General features: G+C 52.7%; 1 protein-coding gene across 4 annotated transcripts in view; it reads right to left on the bottom strand.

Annotated features, from left to right (window-relative positions):
- Positions 1-12,425, bottom strand: part of ATL2 (atlastin GTPase 2) — an 86,864-nt gene that overhangs the window by 15,707 nt on the left and 58,732 nt on the right. For 2 of the 4 annotated variants that reach the window (XM_049784256.1, XM_049784257.1), the window contains 2 exons: positions 814-939; positions 582-686 (listed from right to left, as the gene is read on the bottom strand). In XM_049784256.1, the coding sequence (XP_049640213.1) occupies positions 582-686; positions 814-933 (225 nt within the window). In that variant the 5' untranslated portion in view covers positions 934-939. Of the gene's footprint in view, positions 1-581; positions 687-813; positions 950-12,425 lie in introns of all 4 variants that reach the window. The other 2 variants (XM_049784255.1, XM_049784254.1) reach the window with 1 other exon arrangement.

Here is a 12,425-nt window from a genome sequence, read left to right on the forward strand (position 1 = left end):
TTTTTTTTTTTTTTTTTTTTGGTGTTTGGTTCATGGGGCACACCTGGTGGCGCTCAGGGGTTACTTCTGGCTCTACGCTCAGAATTTGCTCCTGGCAGGCTCAGAGGAGCCTACGGAATGCCGGGGACCAAACTCGGGTCAGCCCTACCCGCTATTGCTCATGCCTCTATAAATGTCCTTTCGATACACGCCCACAACTGAACCTAACAACTAGCTTTTCAGAGACCCGAGAGTGGACCGAGAAGAGCTGGGACAAGAGCAAATAAGTCAATGAACCAGAGTCTTGGGGACAAACACAGTTGGGGTGCAAGAATGGAGTAGCCTCTTCCTCCACTGCCCATCACAAACGGACACAGGCTGAGTTCCCATAAAACTGACTCCACCCTATGGCCATCTGTTCTGAGGCGCATTGGCTTGTGGCAGGAGAAGCAAAGTTCGCCTGTTGGACAGGGGGATCTGCCCGGTTCACCCCAAAAAGGCAGAGACACACTTTCCACCTGGGGGCAAATTCACCCCCTTCCGCAGGGCAGAGGTGCCTCTTCTGATCCTTCGGGTGGCCCCCCACCCCCAGGGGTGCTCACCTGCACGGAGCTGGTCATGGTGCTCAGAGCGAAGACGGTGGCGCAGTCTTTGATGGTCGACTGGCTGTCGAAGGCGCCCTGGGTGTCCATGAGCAGCACGGCCACCTGGGCGGGGACACCAAGAAGGCTGAGCTGGGTGAGCATGTGGGTTCCGCCCCCACATGCTTCCCACAGGGACCCCCAAAGCTGGAGGAGGCGAGGCGGTGTGTGTGTGGGGGGGTGGGTCCGTTACCTTCGTCCCATCCGGCCTGCTGACCACGAAGACCTCGTCCCACACCTGGATGCCCGTCGTCTCCCTCTCGCATCCGCCTCGCCACGTGAAGCCCGTCAGAGGCTCGTCTCTGCCGCCCATCCAGGGCTGGAGACGTCTGAGAGCCGAGGAGAATGAGCGGGGTGGGGTGGGGAAGATAACAGAACACACCCCCAAAGTCTGAGGCAATTCCCGTTTCACAGCCACGGGGGTTCTACACGAAAACCGTTGGGAACATTGCACAGAGGGGACACGCACAGCCGCGTACACACACATATACACACACACACACACACACACACACACTCTGGACCCTTAGGACCACTGAGCCCCGAGGACACACACACAACTGTCCCCATCTGAATTTCAGCACCGGGAAGATTGGACCACTATGAGCACCAAGGAGCAGAACTGAGCACAGAAAGAAGAGCAACAGTGCAGCGGGGAGGGCGCTTGCTTGCCTTGCACATGGTCGGCCTATTTAATCCCCAACATCCTGGAGGGTCCCCCCACAAGCGCACCCAGGAGTGATGCCGGAGCACAGAGCCAGGAGTCAGTCCTGAGCACTGTTGGGCGTCGCCCCCAAACCAAAAGCTTTGCTTTTCCCATCACCACACAGCCTGCCTGGAGCCTGGTTCTGAGAGTCTGGGTTTCTGAGGCGTCTGAGTCGGCCTGGCTGGGCCCGGAAAAAAGGGGGTAGCATGAAGCCGGGGCAGGGTCCAGCGCACCTGGTCTGACTGGGCACTGTGTGGTCCCATCTCCCCCTCTCCCAAAGGCCCCCAAAGGCAGAAACAAAGCAAACTGAAAGTGAGGAGGGAGGGAGGAAGTCTCAACCACCACATTCAAGTATTCACAGGGGCAGGAAGTGCCTGGCATTTGTCTTAAAATACTCCAGAAAAGGAAAAAAAAAAAACCACAAAAGACAAAGAAATGGAAACCCATGAAACAAGGCTGGCAGGAAAATGTCGAGAGGGACAGAGAGACAAGACAGCAGGACAGGGACAGCGGGCAGGACACTCGTCTCTCTGGTCACAGGGGCAGCTGTCATGGATATCGTCACAGACAAAGGCCCTACATGGTGGGGGGGAGAGGCGGAAGCTCGAGACCCTCGTAGTCCCAGGGAGACTCAGAGCCTTGAGAGCCAAGTGTAGGGACAGTCCTGAGGGGAACCAGGCCCCACACGGTGGGGCGGGGTCTGAAACAAGGAGCACAGGGGAAAAGGTGCTGGAATTCAGGTGGGGAGGCGAGCGGCTCAGGCCAGCAGACCATATCTAAAGACAGATCCAGCCTGAAGTCCCACATGTCTGAATTTCTGGTCACCCATCAGTCAATTTCTGCCTGGGTGGGGGAGGGGGAAGGGCTCTTCCTCTGCCCCGTAAAAGCCCTCATGTCTCCAGGCATGCCCAGCGCTCTGGGGCCCAACTCAGAAGAGCCCCTAGACACACCACCTCAGCCAGTGTCTCAGGCCTGATTGAGCAGTTTCAGAAGAGAAGAGACAACAGCCGGTCCCCTCTCATCCCGAGAAGAGGCCAGGGACACAGGACACAGCCCTCGTGTCTCCAGGCCTGCCCCGGACACGAGGCCAGAGAAAACGGCTGACCAAGATGAAAAAGAGACTCGGCACCACACAAGCATATCAGATCCCAGATACGGGAGGAGGAAGCCGCCCTCGGTCCTCCGTGGGACACTTCAGAGGAGGCCGATGACCTAAAATCCATCTCAGCAACAGGCCAAAGAAGGCACGTGATCCTAACAACAGATGGGGACAGACACAAAGGGGACAAGATCCACTGCCCTTGTTAAAAAAACAGGCAACTAGGATCCAAGATGCCTTTTGTTTTCTTCATTTCCTTCATTTCATGCAGCCTCCCAGCAGACCAGGAAAAGAGAGGTGTGTCCTGAAGAAAAGCTACAAGAGAGATAAATTGTCTGTCTCCTTGGGGCCTGCACTGTGGCTGGAGCAGTAAGGTGTCTGCCTTGCCGGCTCTAGCCTAGGACGGACCGCGGGTCAATCCTCTGGTGTCCCATACGGTCCCCCAAGCCAGGAGGGATTTCTGAGCACATAGCCAGGAGGAACCATGAGCGTCACTGGGTGTGGCCCAAAAACAAAAATAAATCAACAAACAAATAAGTAAAATGTCTTTCTCCAACACAGGAGGGGTGGGGGAGGAGGGGAATTGGGGGGGGGCGGCGCTGGTGGGCATGGTGAGGCAGCTGAGCATTTTATGACTGAAACCCAATTATGAACATGCTTGTAACCATGGTGCTTCAATAAATTATTTTAAAAAAGAAAAGAAAAGCTACAAGAAAAATAAAAACGTCCTAAGACTTAATAAAGAAGACTTAGAAAGGGGGCAGGAGAGATAGCACAGTGGTAGGGTGTTTGCCTTGCATGCGGTACAGCTGAGAGAGATTCCAAGCAACCCATGTGGTCCGCAGCCTGCCAGGGGCAATTTCTGAGTGCAGAGTCATGAGTAGCCCCTGAGTGCTGCTGGGTGTGGCCCAAAAACCAATCCATCAATAATTAAATAAATAAAATTTGGGGCCGAAGAGATAGCATGGGAATAGGCATTGGCCTTGCATGCAGAAGGACGGTAGTTCGAATCCCGGCATCCCATAGGGTTCTCCGAGCCTGCCAGGAGCAATTTCTGAGCGTAGAACCAGGAGTAACTCAAAAATTTAAAAAATAAAAAGAACGTCTAGAAAAAACTCCAGAGCCAGAACAGTGAATGGGGAGTGGCCACAGCTGTCCGCCCGTTGGTCCAGCTCACAGAACCTCAGGGTGGGATCTCGGAGCAGACAGCTGGCCCGGAAAGAGCAGGAAAAGCACTGGAGTTGGAAGCAAGTCCAGGGACCTTCACTCAAGAATCGAAACCAGCAGCATTGCTGAGGCGAGCAGGTTTTTCTGCTAACCCAGAGTCAACTGCACAGCCCAAATCCAAGTGAGAGATTCCCTTCTGAACTGCACCGAGGCCTCTTGCAGGCCGGGCTCTCCCACCTCTTGTCTGTGTCTCTGCTGCCTGCTGGCTCGGAACACACGTTCCTTTCCTTCTCTGCACTCAAGGTATCCAAAGTGAGTCCATGCTTGCTTCACTCAAATAAAAGGGGACATCAAAAAAGTACAAGACATGTAACAGATCTGGCATAAAAAATGCTACGGAAAGTGCAAAATATTAGGGGACCAGAGAGATAGCCTAACAGGAAGGGTTTGATCCCCGGCATCCCACAGGGTCTCCCAAGCCTGCCAGGAGTAACTGCCAAGCGCAGAGCCAGGAGTAACCCTGAGCAGAGCTGGGTGTTACCCCCCCCCCAAAAAAAAAGCAAAAAAAGAAAACAAAAGAAAACAAAAAAAAAGTGGTAAAAAGTCACCAAAGCAAACAAAGCCGAGTGACTATGAAACCGCACTCCATCGTGGCTGTGAACGGGGCTGACATCCTCACCCAGCCCGGCTGCCCTCACCCGCAGACTGATAGCCTCTCGGCCCACACTCAAAACACGAGCTGCCCACAGAGGCTGCAGGAAGGAGCAGGCCAGGTGACTCGCTCTGAGGGCTAAAAACCAAGCAAGATTGTCACAGAGACAGACAGACGATGCAAGGCAGAACGCAGCCCGGCAATAAACCCATAAAAACGACCTCTGACAGGGGTTCCAAGGGCGCTGGGGAACGGTCTCATCTGGCCGCCACTGCCACTGCCGCCGTGTCGCTGGACCCTGAGCCCTGTCCACACTCACTCTGGTGACGCGGCAGGGCCACCGCCGGCTTCAGATGGCAAATGAACCAGCGCAGCTGCGGCCTTTACATGCCACCCAGTGGAGCCAGTTCAGGAAGGGATATAGAGGCAATAAGGGATCACTATATCTCGATGGCAGGGAGTTCCTAAGTCACATGCTGGAAACAGTAGGGATCCAGCCCCACAGAACCAAGCAGTGCACTCGGGGAAGCAAAACATGTCACCAAGTGGGAGGCAGACGGGTCTCACGGCAGGCATGCCCAGAGGTCTAGAGGCAGACAGAACTGCTTCCGGGGTGCGGGGTGCCCCCGGGAGGACACCCTGAAAGGGGTACTGTGTCCTTTTCCTCACTGTGCGCAATCCAAGACACTCAAAGCCACGAACTGGTCCAGGGTGATTGACAGCATAGAAGGGAGGGCGCTGGCCTTGCACGCAGCTGACCCGGGTTCGATCCCTAGAACCCTGCATGGTCCCCAAGGTCCGCTAGGGGGGATACTGAACAGAATCAGGAGTAACCCAAGCGCCACTGGGCATGACCCCAAACACCCTTCCCCAAGCAGAAATGCGGTCAAAGCAATGATGCACCAAGAGGGCAAGCGACCCGGGGAATGCGGCCGCTGTACATGTCAGGACCCGCCGTGAGCCGTGGGGCCTGGCAAGGATGGAGGCGGTGGCATGAGATTCCTCCGAGAGAGCACTGGCAGATGAGCTGGCACTGGCTTTCACCTATGGCCCGAATGGCCGGTCCTGAGTCCCAGTCCAGAGAAGTAAGTGCTAAGTTCACCGAGAACTGCAGAGGCATCACTCGGCCACCTGACTGGGACAAAGGGCAGAAACTCATGAGGATGGCGGCAGAGACTCGGAGGAATAGAGAACGAGTGCAAAAGCGACAAGAAGAGCGAAGGAGCGACCTTCGTCAGACAAGGAAACGCAACCCCGCCAATCCGGGAACAGTGACTGAGGCTCCTCGAGGAGACTTGAGGCAGGAGCATAGGTCATGAGAGTGAAGGAGATGGTAGAAGCCGAGGGGCGGCATCAGGGCTGAGGGGAATGGAGGGCAGGGCAGTCTTCAGGGCTCAGAATAACAGCACAGGGTCCAGGGGCTGAGAGAACGCACTGCGGTAGGGTGTTTGCCTTGCACGCAGCTGATCCAGGAAGGACGGTGGTTTGAATCCCGGCATTCCATATGGTCCCCCGTGCCTGCCAGGGACAATTTCTGAGCACAGAGCCAGGAGGAACCCCTGAGCACTGCAGGGTGTGACCCAAAGACAAAACAATTTAAAAAATGACAGAAAAGGGTCCAAGCAAGGCCTCGTTCACCGAAGCCAAGCAGAATGCTGAGGTTTCTGCCCTTTGATACACGTGCATTGCGTCAACAAGACAGACAGATGGAGGCAGGTAGCATGGGGTATCTGGGGACAGAAAAACCCTGAAAATCACCACCCAGGGCCAGAGAGATGAAGCAACATACAGGCGGGCTTATAGCAGGCACAGGCTCTGTCTAGCCCCAGCACCAAACCAAAGGGAAAAGTGGAAGTCCTTCGGGGCTGGAGTGACACATGGGGAAGGTGTTTGCCTAGCACACTGCCAACCTGGGTTCATTCCATAGGGTCCCCAAGAGGCTGCCAGGGGCAATTTCTGAGCGCAGAGTCAAGAATAACCGCTCAGTGCTGCTGGGTGTGGCCCCCAAACCATAAATAAATAAATAAATAAATAAATAAATAAATAAATAAATAAATAAATAAATAAATAAATGCATTGCTCAAAGCACTGCTCCTCCCTAACACACTTCTCTCTCAGCCCCAGGAATTGCAAGTGACTCGAAATAATGCGTCTGTGACTCCCAATGACCACACAGGGGCCCCCCCCAGCGCCCCCTCCAGGCTCTCTCACTAGGGGGGGGCTGGACCAGAGAGGGAGCCGGCTCAAGCTCCAGCTCTCATTGGGCCGATCTCGGGGATCTGGGCTCCTGGCAAACTCGGGGCCAGTGCTCATATGATCCTTCCTCCTAATCTCTAGGCCACGGCAGGTCTGGGAGCCACTCTGTAAATAGTCCGAAATAAAACTATATTTAGTTCCCTTCAGAAGCACTGAGCGGGCGTGTTGGGAGGGGAGGGGACCCAGCTCGGGGCAGGACAGTCTGCGTGGAGCCACCGCACAGCGGGAAGGGCGCTGTTCTTGCACGGATGCCATTCCCGGCATCCCGTGGGATCCCCTGAGCCTGGTTCAGGAGTGAGCCCTGAGTGCAGAGCCGGAAGGAAGCCCTGAGCATCGCCAGGTGTGGTGAAAGGAGGAGGAAAGGAAGAAAAAAGGGGAGGGTGGAGGGGGGCTTCCTGAGCACAAGTCCCCCCACTCTCCCCACTCCCTGCTAATGGCCAGTAGGACCCAAATTTCCCCGTGGAGTGAGCCTCCACGTGAGGTGCTCTAAGACACCTGGGGAGACCCGGCAGGACCCTAAACTCCTCAGTGAACCAGGGGACCCAAACTTAAGGAGCAGAGTCCATGGGTCAGACCATCCTGGTCTCCCCCACACTCCACAGACCCCCATCTGGCCTCCTGTTCTGAACTTCCTCAACCACAATCAACAATCCCTAAAAAAGGGGGGGAGGGAGCCAGAGCAATGGCACAGCAGTAGGGCATCTGCCTCGCACATGGCTGTCCAGGACAGACCTGGGTTCGATCCCCGGCATCCCATATGGTCCCCCAAGCCAGGAGCGATTTCTGAGCACAGAGCCAGGACACATGAAAAATTGCTCCCCATCTAATTATCAGGGAGATGCAAATCAAAACATCGTTATTTTTAAAAAGATGCAAGGGGAGATGCAGAAATAATGAGGCCAATGATATATTTGAGACAGTATTAAAGAACTCTCAAAATTAAAAAAAAAAAAAAAGACCCACAAAACAAATGAACAGCCTAAAAAATAACTAAACAGCAGAGAACAGTTGAGTTCATGAAGAACAGAAGGGTCACGCAGGTCCGGGCGGGCGGGAAGAAACCCCAAGCGGAAGCAACAGTCAAAGGCATCACAGATCACCGCTGAGAAGTTCTGGGAGCTGCAGAGCAGAGGCCAACATCCTGGAGGACTCACTGGAGGGGGACCAGCTAAAAGATTCAAATAACATTCCCAGGCACGTCCTACGTCCCAATCAGAATGGGAAGGTCACAGGCAGAATACTGTAAGCAGCAAGGTCACAGAAGGAAATGACACACGGAGGAAGGTCCTAAGGAGCTTCAGCCCGAAGACAGACGGGTAGGAAAAAGCGAAAGCCCTTGCTGAAAGGAACCCCTCACCCGCAGTGTCACTCACAGCTGAAGGAAGGAAACAGACTTCCCCAGACACAACAGCCCAGGAACTTCAGGCTGGAAAGCAACTTGGCCAGAGCTGAAGGGGCTCTTTAAGGCAAGACCAGCCCCACAGGCACACCAAATGCAACAGAAGGAAGCACAAGACTGTGTGACAACCTCTCAGATGAATCAGTCGGAGACACAACAGCAAAGCGGATTAGAAAATCGAGCACAGGGGCCGGGCGGTGGCGCTGGAGGTAAGGTGCCTGCCTTGCCTGCGCTAGCCTAGGACGGACCGCGGTTCGATCCCCCGGTGTCCCATATGGTCCCCCAAGAAGCCAGGAGCAACTTCTGAGCGCATAGCCAGGAGTAACCCCTGAGCGTCACAGGGTGTGGCCCAAAAACCAAAAAAAAAAAAAAAAAAAAGAAAATCGAGCACAAATTCTGCGGCCTGCAAGAAACACAGCTGAAGAGTCAGAGCAAACACAGGCTCCAAGTCAAAGGGAGAAGAACATTCAATCCTTCGAACCAACAACTCCCTCGAAAAGGCCACGGTGGCCCATACTCGTATCAGCCGACAGAGACTTTAGGCTCAAAAAGGTTGTAAGAGACAGAGAGGGTTATTTCTTAGTAGTCAAGAAATATGTACATCGGGAAGAAATCACATTATAAATATATGTGCAACTAACAGGGGACCAGCAAAATACTTAAAACAACTGTGAATAGGGCCAGAGCAATAGCACAGTGGTCGGGCATTTGCCTTGCACGTGGCCAACCGGGGACAGATCTGGGTTTGATTTCCAGCATTCCATAGGGTTCCCGAGCCTGCCAGGAGCAATTTCTGAGAGCAGAGCCAGGAGGAACCCCGGAGTGCCGCCAAGTGTGACCCAAAAAGAATAAATAAACATCATGAATAAAATTTAAAAAGCAACCGTTAATAGACTTGAAGAAAGAAAGACATTAATAGCAACACAATAGTAGGTGTAGACTTTTCCATTCCATCAGCTCTTGATAGATCAAGGAAACATTTGGCTCTGAAGGAAGAAACGGAAGAGAGGGGGCGAGCAGACAGGAATGGGGCTTTGCAACCCCAAAAGGCCAACAGACCACATGCTGGGCCACTGCACCTCCCTCCACAAAACCAAGAGGATAGAAACTACATCAACTATCTCCTCAGACCCTGATGCAGAGAAAATATAAATTAATCGCGCAAATGATGGAGAATTAACTAAACAAATCTGGAAATCAAACAGCCCACAGCAAACATCAGACTCACTGGGAAAAACAGAGAGCGGGCGCAAGACCAAGTTGCGCCCTTTCCCACTTCAATATAGTCCTGGAAATACTTGTCGAAGCAATTAGGCAAGACAGAGATATCAAGGGCATCCAGATAGGAAAGGAAGAAGTCAAGTTCTTGCTAGCTGCGGATGACATGCTATATTTAGAAAACCCTAAAGATTACCAAAGAGCTTCTAGAGACAATAGCGTGGCAGGCTACAAGATCAATACGCAAAAGTCCACGCTGTTCTACAAGCAATAATGGAACAGAAGAGAGAAATTAAAAGGGGGGGTGGCGGAGTGGTGGCGCAGCAGTAGGGCCTTTGCTTTGCACGCGGCTGACCCAAGATGGACTGCAGTTATATCCCGAGGCGTCCCAAATGGTTCCCCCCAACAAGCCAGGAGCAATGTCTGAGCGCAGAGCCAGGAGTAACCCCTGAAGCGTTACCGGATATGGCCCAAAAACAGAAAAAAAGAAAAAGAAACCAAACAACCCCATTCACAACTGTGACACAGAAAATTAAGTATCTAAGAATCAGCTTGGGGGCCGGGCGGTGGCGCTGGAGGTAAGGTGCCTGCCTTGCCTGCGCTAGCCTAGGACGGACCGCGGTTCGATCCCCCGGCGTCCCATATGGTCCCCCAAGAAGCCAGGAGCAACTTCTGAGCGCATAGCCAGGAGTAACCCCTGAGCGTCACAGGGTGTGGCCCAAAAACAAAAAACAAAACAAAACAAAACAAAACAAAACAAAAAAGAATCAGCTTGACCAAAGAGAGATGTGAGGGACACACAGAAAGAAAACCAGAACCACATATATGATGAGAAACAGCCACCACCATCCCTGCCCATCGGCCATTTCACTGCAAAGAGAGGCCAAGCCGAGCTGAGTGGAGCCGAGGAGCCCAGGAAAGTCATGGAGGCACTCCAGCGTCGCCCCAGACACCTGGGAGCTGCACGCTCAGGTGCACTCACGGCAGTCACCACCCCGTGACCCCACTATATTCCTCTGATCTCTGCGGAGAGACAAAGCCAAAAACTTCAGGGAAGCCGTTCAAGGAGTAAGATCACCGGGTACATTTGGGGGACAGGATGGGCCACCTTCCATCCCACCCCACCCTGTCCCGCCTCGCTTCCGGAAGCCCGGGCAGCCACGCACATGATCCGCAACAGCCACCACGTCAGCTCGTGGGCCAGTTCCACAGAGCCTCGAGGCCCTGGACTGCGCCTGTGCGGCTGCATATGTGGCCAGGAGACACCTGCCTGCTTTTCAATACTGGCATTCTAGTAGGAAGGCAGCAAAGTGGATGTGAAATTACCCCAGAAGCCGTGTAAACGCAACAAAAAGCAACAAAGAAGTGCTCAAGGAGCAACAAACAGCTGCGGAAATCTTCAGGCATAATGAACCCACTGAGAGATATGACAATTTTCACAATTTTCACTGTTTTTGTTTCTGTGTTTGTTTTGGGGCCACACTCGGCCGCACTCCTGGGAACGAACCCGGTGGGCCACATGCAAGGCAAACACCCTTCCTGTTGTGCTGTCGCTCAAGCTCCCACAAAGTTTCTTTTATGGCCTTTTCTTTTTCGATAAATCCATTACCAGTTAGGAATATTCAGTAAATTATTCATACCTGCCAAGAGGACGGGAAACTGGGGTAATGGTGGAAGGAATGTCACACTGGTGGTGGAATCAGGTTTGGAACACTGAATGTCAGTAGCAACTGTGTTATGAGAAACTCTGTATGTCACGGTGTTTAAATAAAGAAATTATTAAAAGAAAAAGACTGCACATCACTTAAAAGAAATAAAAGTGGACACGAGGAAGTCGAAACGCATGCCCTGCTAATGGGTCAGACGGAGTAACATCAAAATGACAACACAGAGGGGCCAGAGATAGTACAGCAGGAAGGGCATTTGCTTTGCACATGGCTGACCTGGGTTCAATCCCTGCCATCCCATGGTCCCCGTAGCACTGCCAGGAGTAATTTCCGACACAGAACCAGGAATGACCTGAGCACTGTGGCTATGGCCTCAAAACCAAAAAATAACAATAATAATAATAATAAAGGCAATACTGCCCCCCAAAGCATAACACGCATTCAGTGCAGCCCCATAAGAATGTTATTGACATTTTTTCAAGTAGATAAAGACTTGTGAAACACATACAGAACAATTACCACCCACCCACAACAGCCAGCGCAATCTTTGGGGAGAAGGGGGAGGCATCGCTTTCCCCAACTTCAAACTGTCCACAAAGTTGTAGGCTTTTTTTTTTTTCTTTTTTTTTTTGGTTTTTGGGCCACACCCTGCAGTGCTCAGGGGTTATTCCTGGCGGTTTGCTCAGAAATAGCTCCTGGCAGGCACAGGGAACTATATGGGACACCGGGGTTCAAACCAACTACCTCTGGTCCTGGATCAGCTGCTTGCAAGGCAAACACCGCTGTGCTATCTCTCCAGGCCCAGGTTGTAGGCATTAAAGCAGCACGGCACTGGAATAAATGAAGACCCTCTTGGTCGAGAGGACGGAGTCGAACATCCTCAGGGATAGAACCAGTTAATCTTCGATAAAGGAGCTACAACTCCTCGATCACAATCACATGCAAGCAATGGACTCAGACCTCCTCTTGAGGGGAGGCACAAAAGTCAGGCCAAAGTGCAAAGAAGGCCTCGATATCCGACCCAGAATGGAGGGAAACAAGGGCAGTTCTCTCGGTGCTGCTGAAATGAAAGGCAACTTCAGGGATGAAACACCGCTGACCAAGCAAGTGGAAGCAAAGAAAACAACTGGGTCTCCATCAAATGAAGCAGCTTCTGGACCTCCAAGGAAGCAAGGACCAGGACACAAAGACTATTTACGACTTCTCATTCGATAAAGGGCCGATGGCTTTATATATAAAGCACTGGTAGCTTTAAAAGAAAGCAATGAGGGGGTGGGAGGGGAGCTGGGGGCACTGGTGATGAGAAGGTTGCTCTGGTGAAGGGGTTGTTCTTTTTTTTTTTTTTTTTTTTTTTTTTGTGGTTTTTGGGTCACACCCGGCAGTGCTCAGGAGTTATTCCTGGCTCCAGGCTCAGAAATTGCTCCTGGCAGGCACAGGGGACCATATGGGACACCGGGATTTGAACTGATGACCTCCTGCATGAAAGGCAAACGACTTACCTCCATGCTATCTCTCCGGCCCCGGGGTTGTTCTTTTTATGAGTAAAACCCTACTGCAGGGGCCGGGCGGTGGCGCTAGGGGTAAGGTGCCTGCCTTGCCTGCGCTAGCCTAGGAAGGACCGCGGTTCGATCCCCCGGCTCT

The sequence above is a fragment of the Suncus etruscus genome, chromosome 12, assembly GCF_024139225.1.
Source record: "Suncus etruscus isolate mSunEtr1 chromosome 12, mSunEtr1.pri.cur, whole genome shotgun sequence".
In the NCBI taxonomy this organism is placed as follows: Eukaryota; Metazoa; Chordata; class Mammalia; order Eulipotyphla; family Soricidae; genus Suncus; species Suncus etruscus.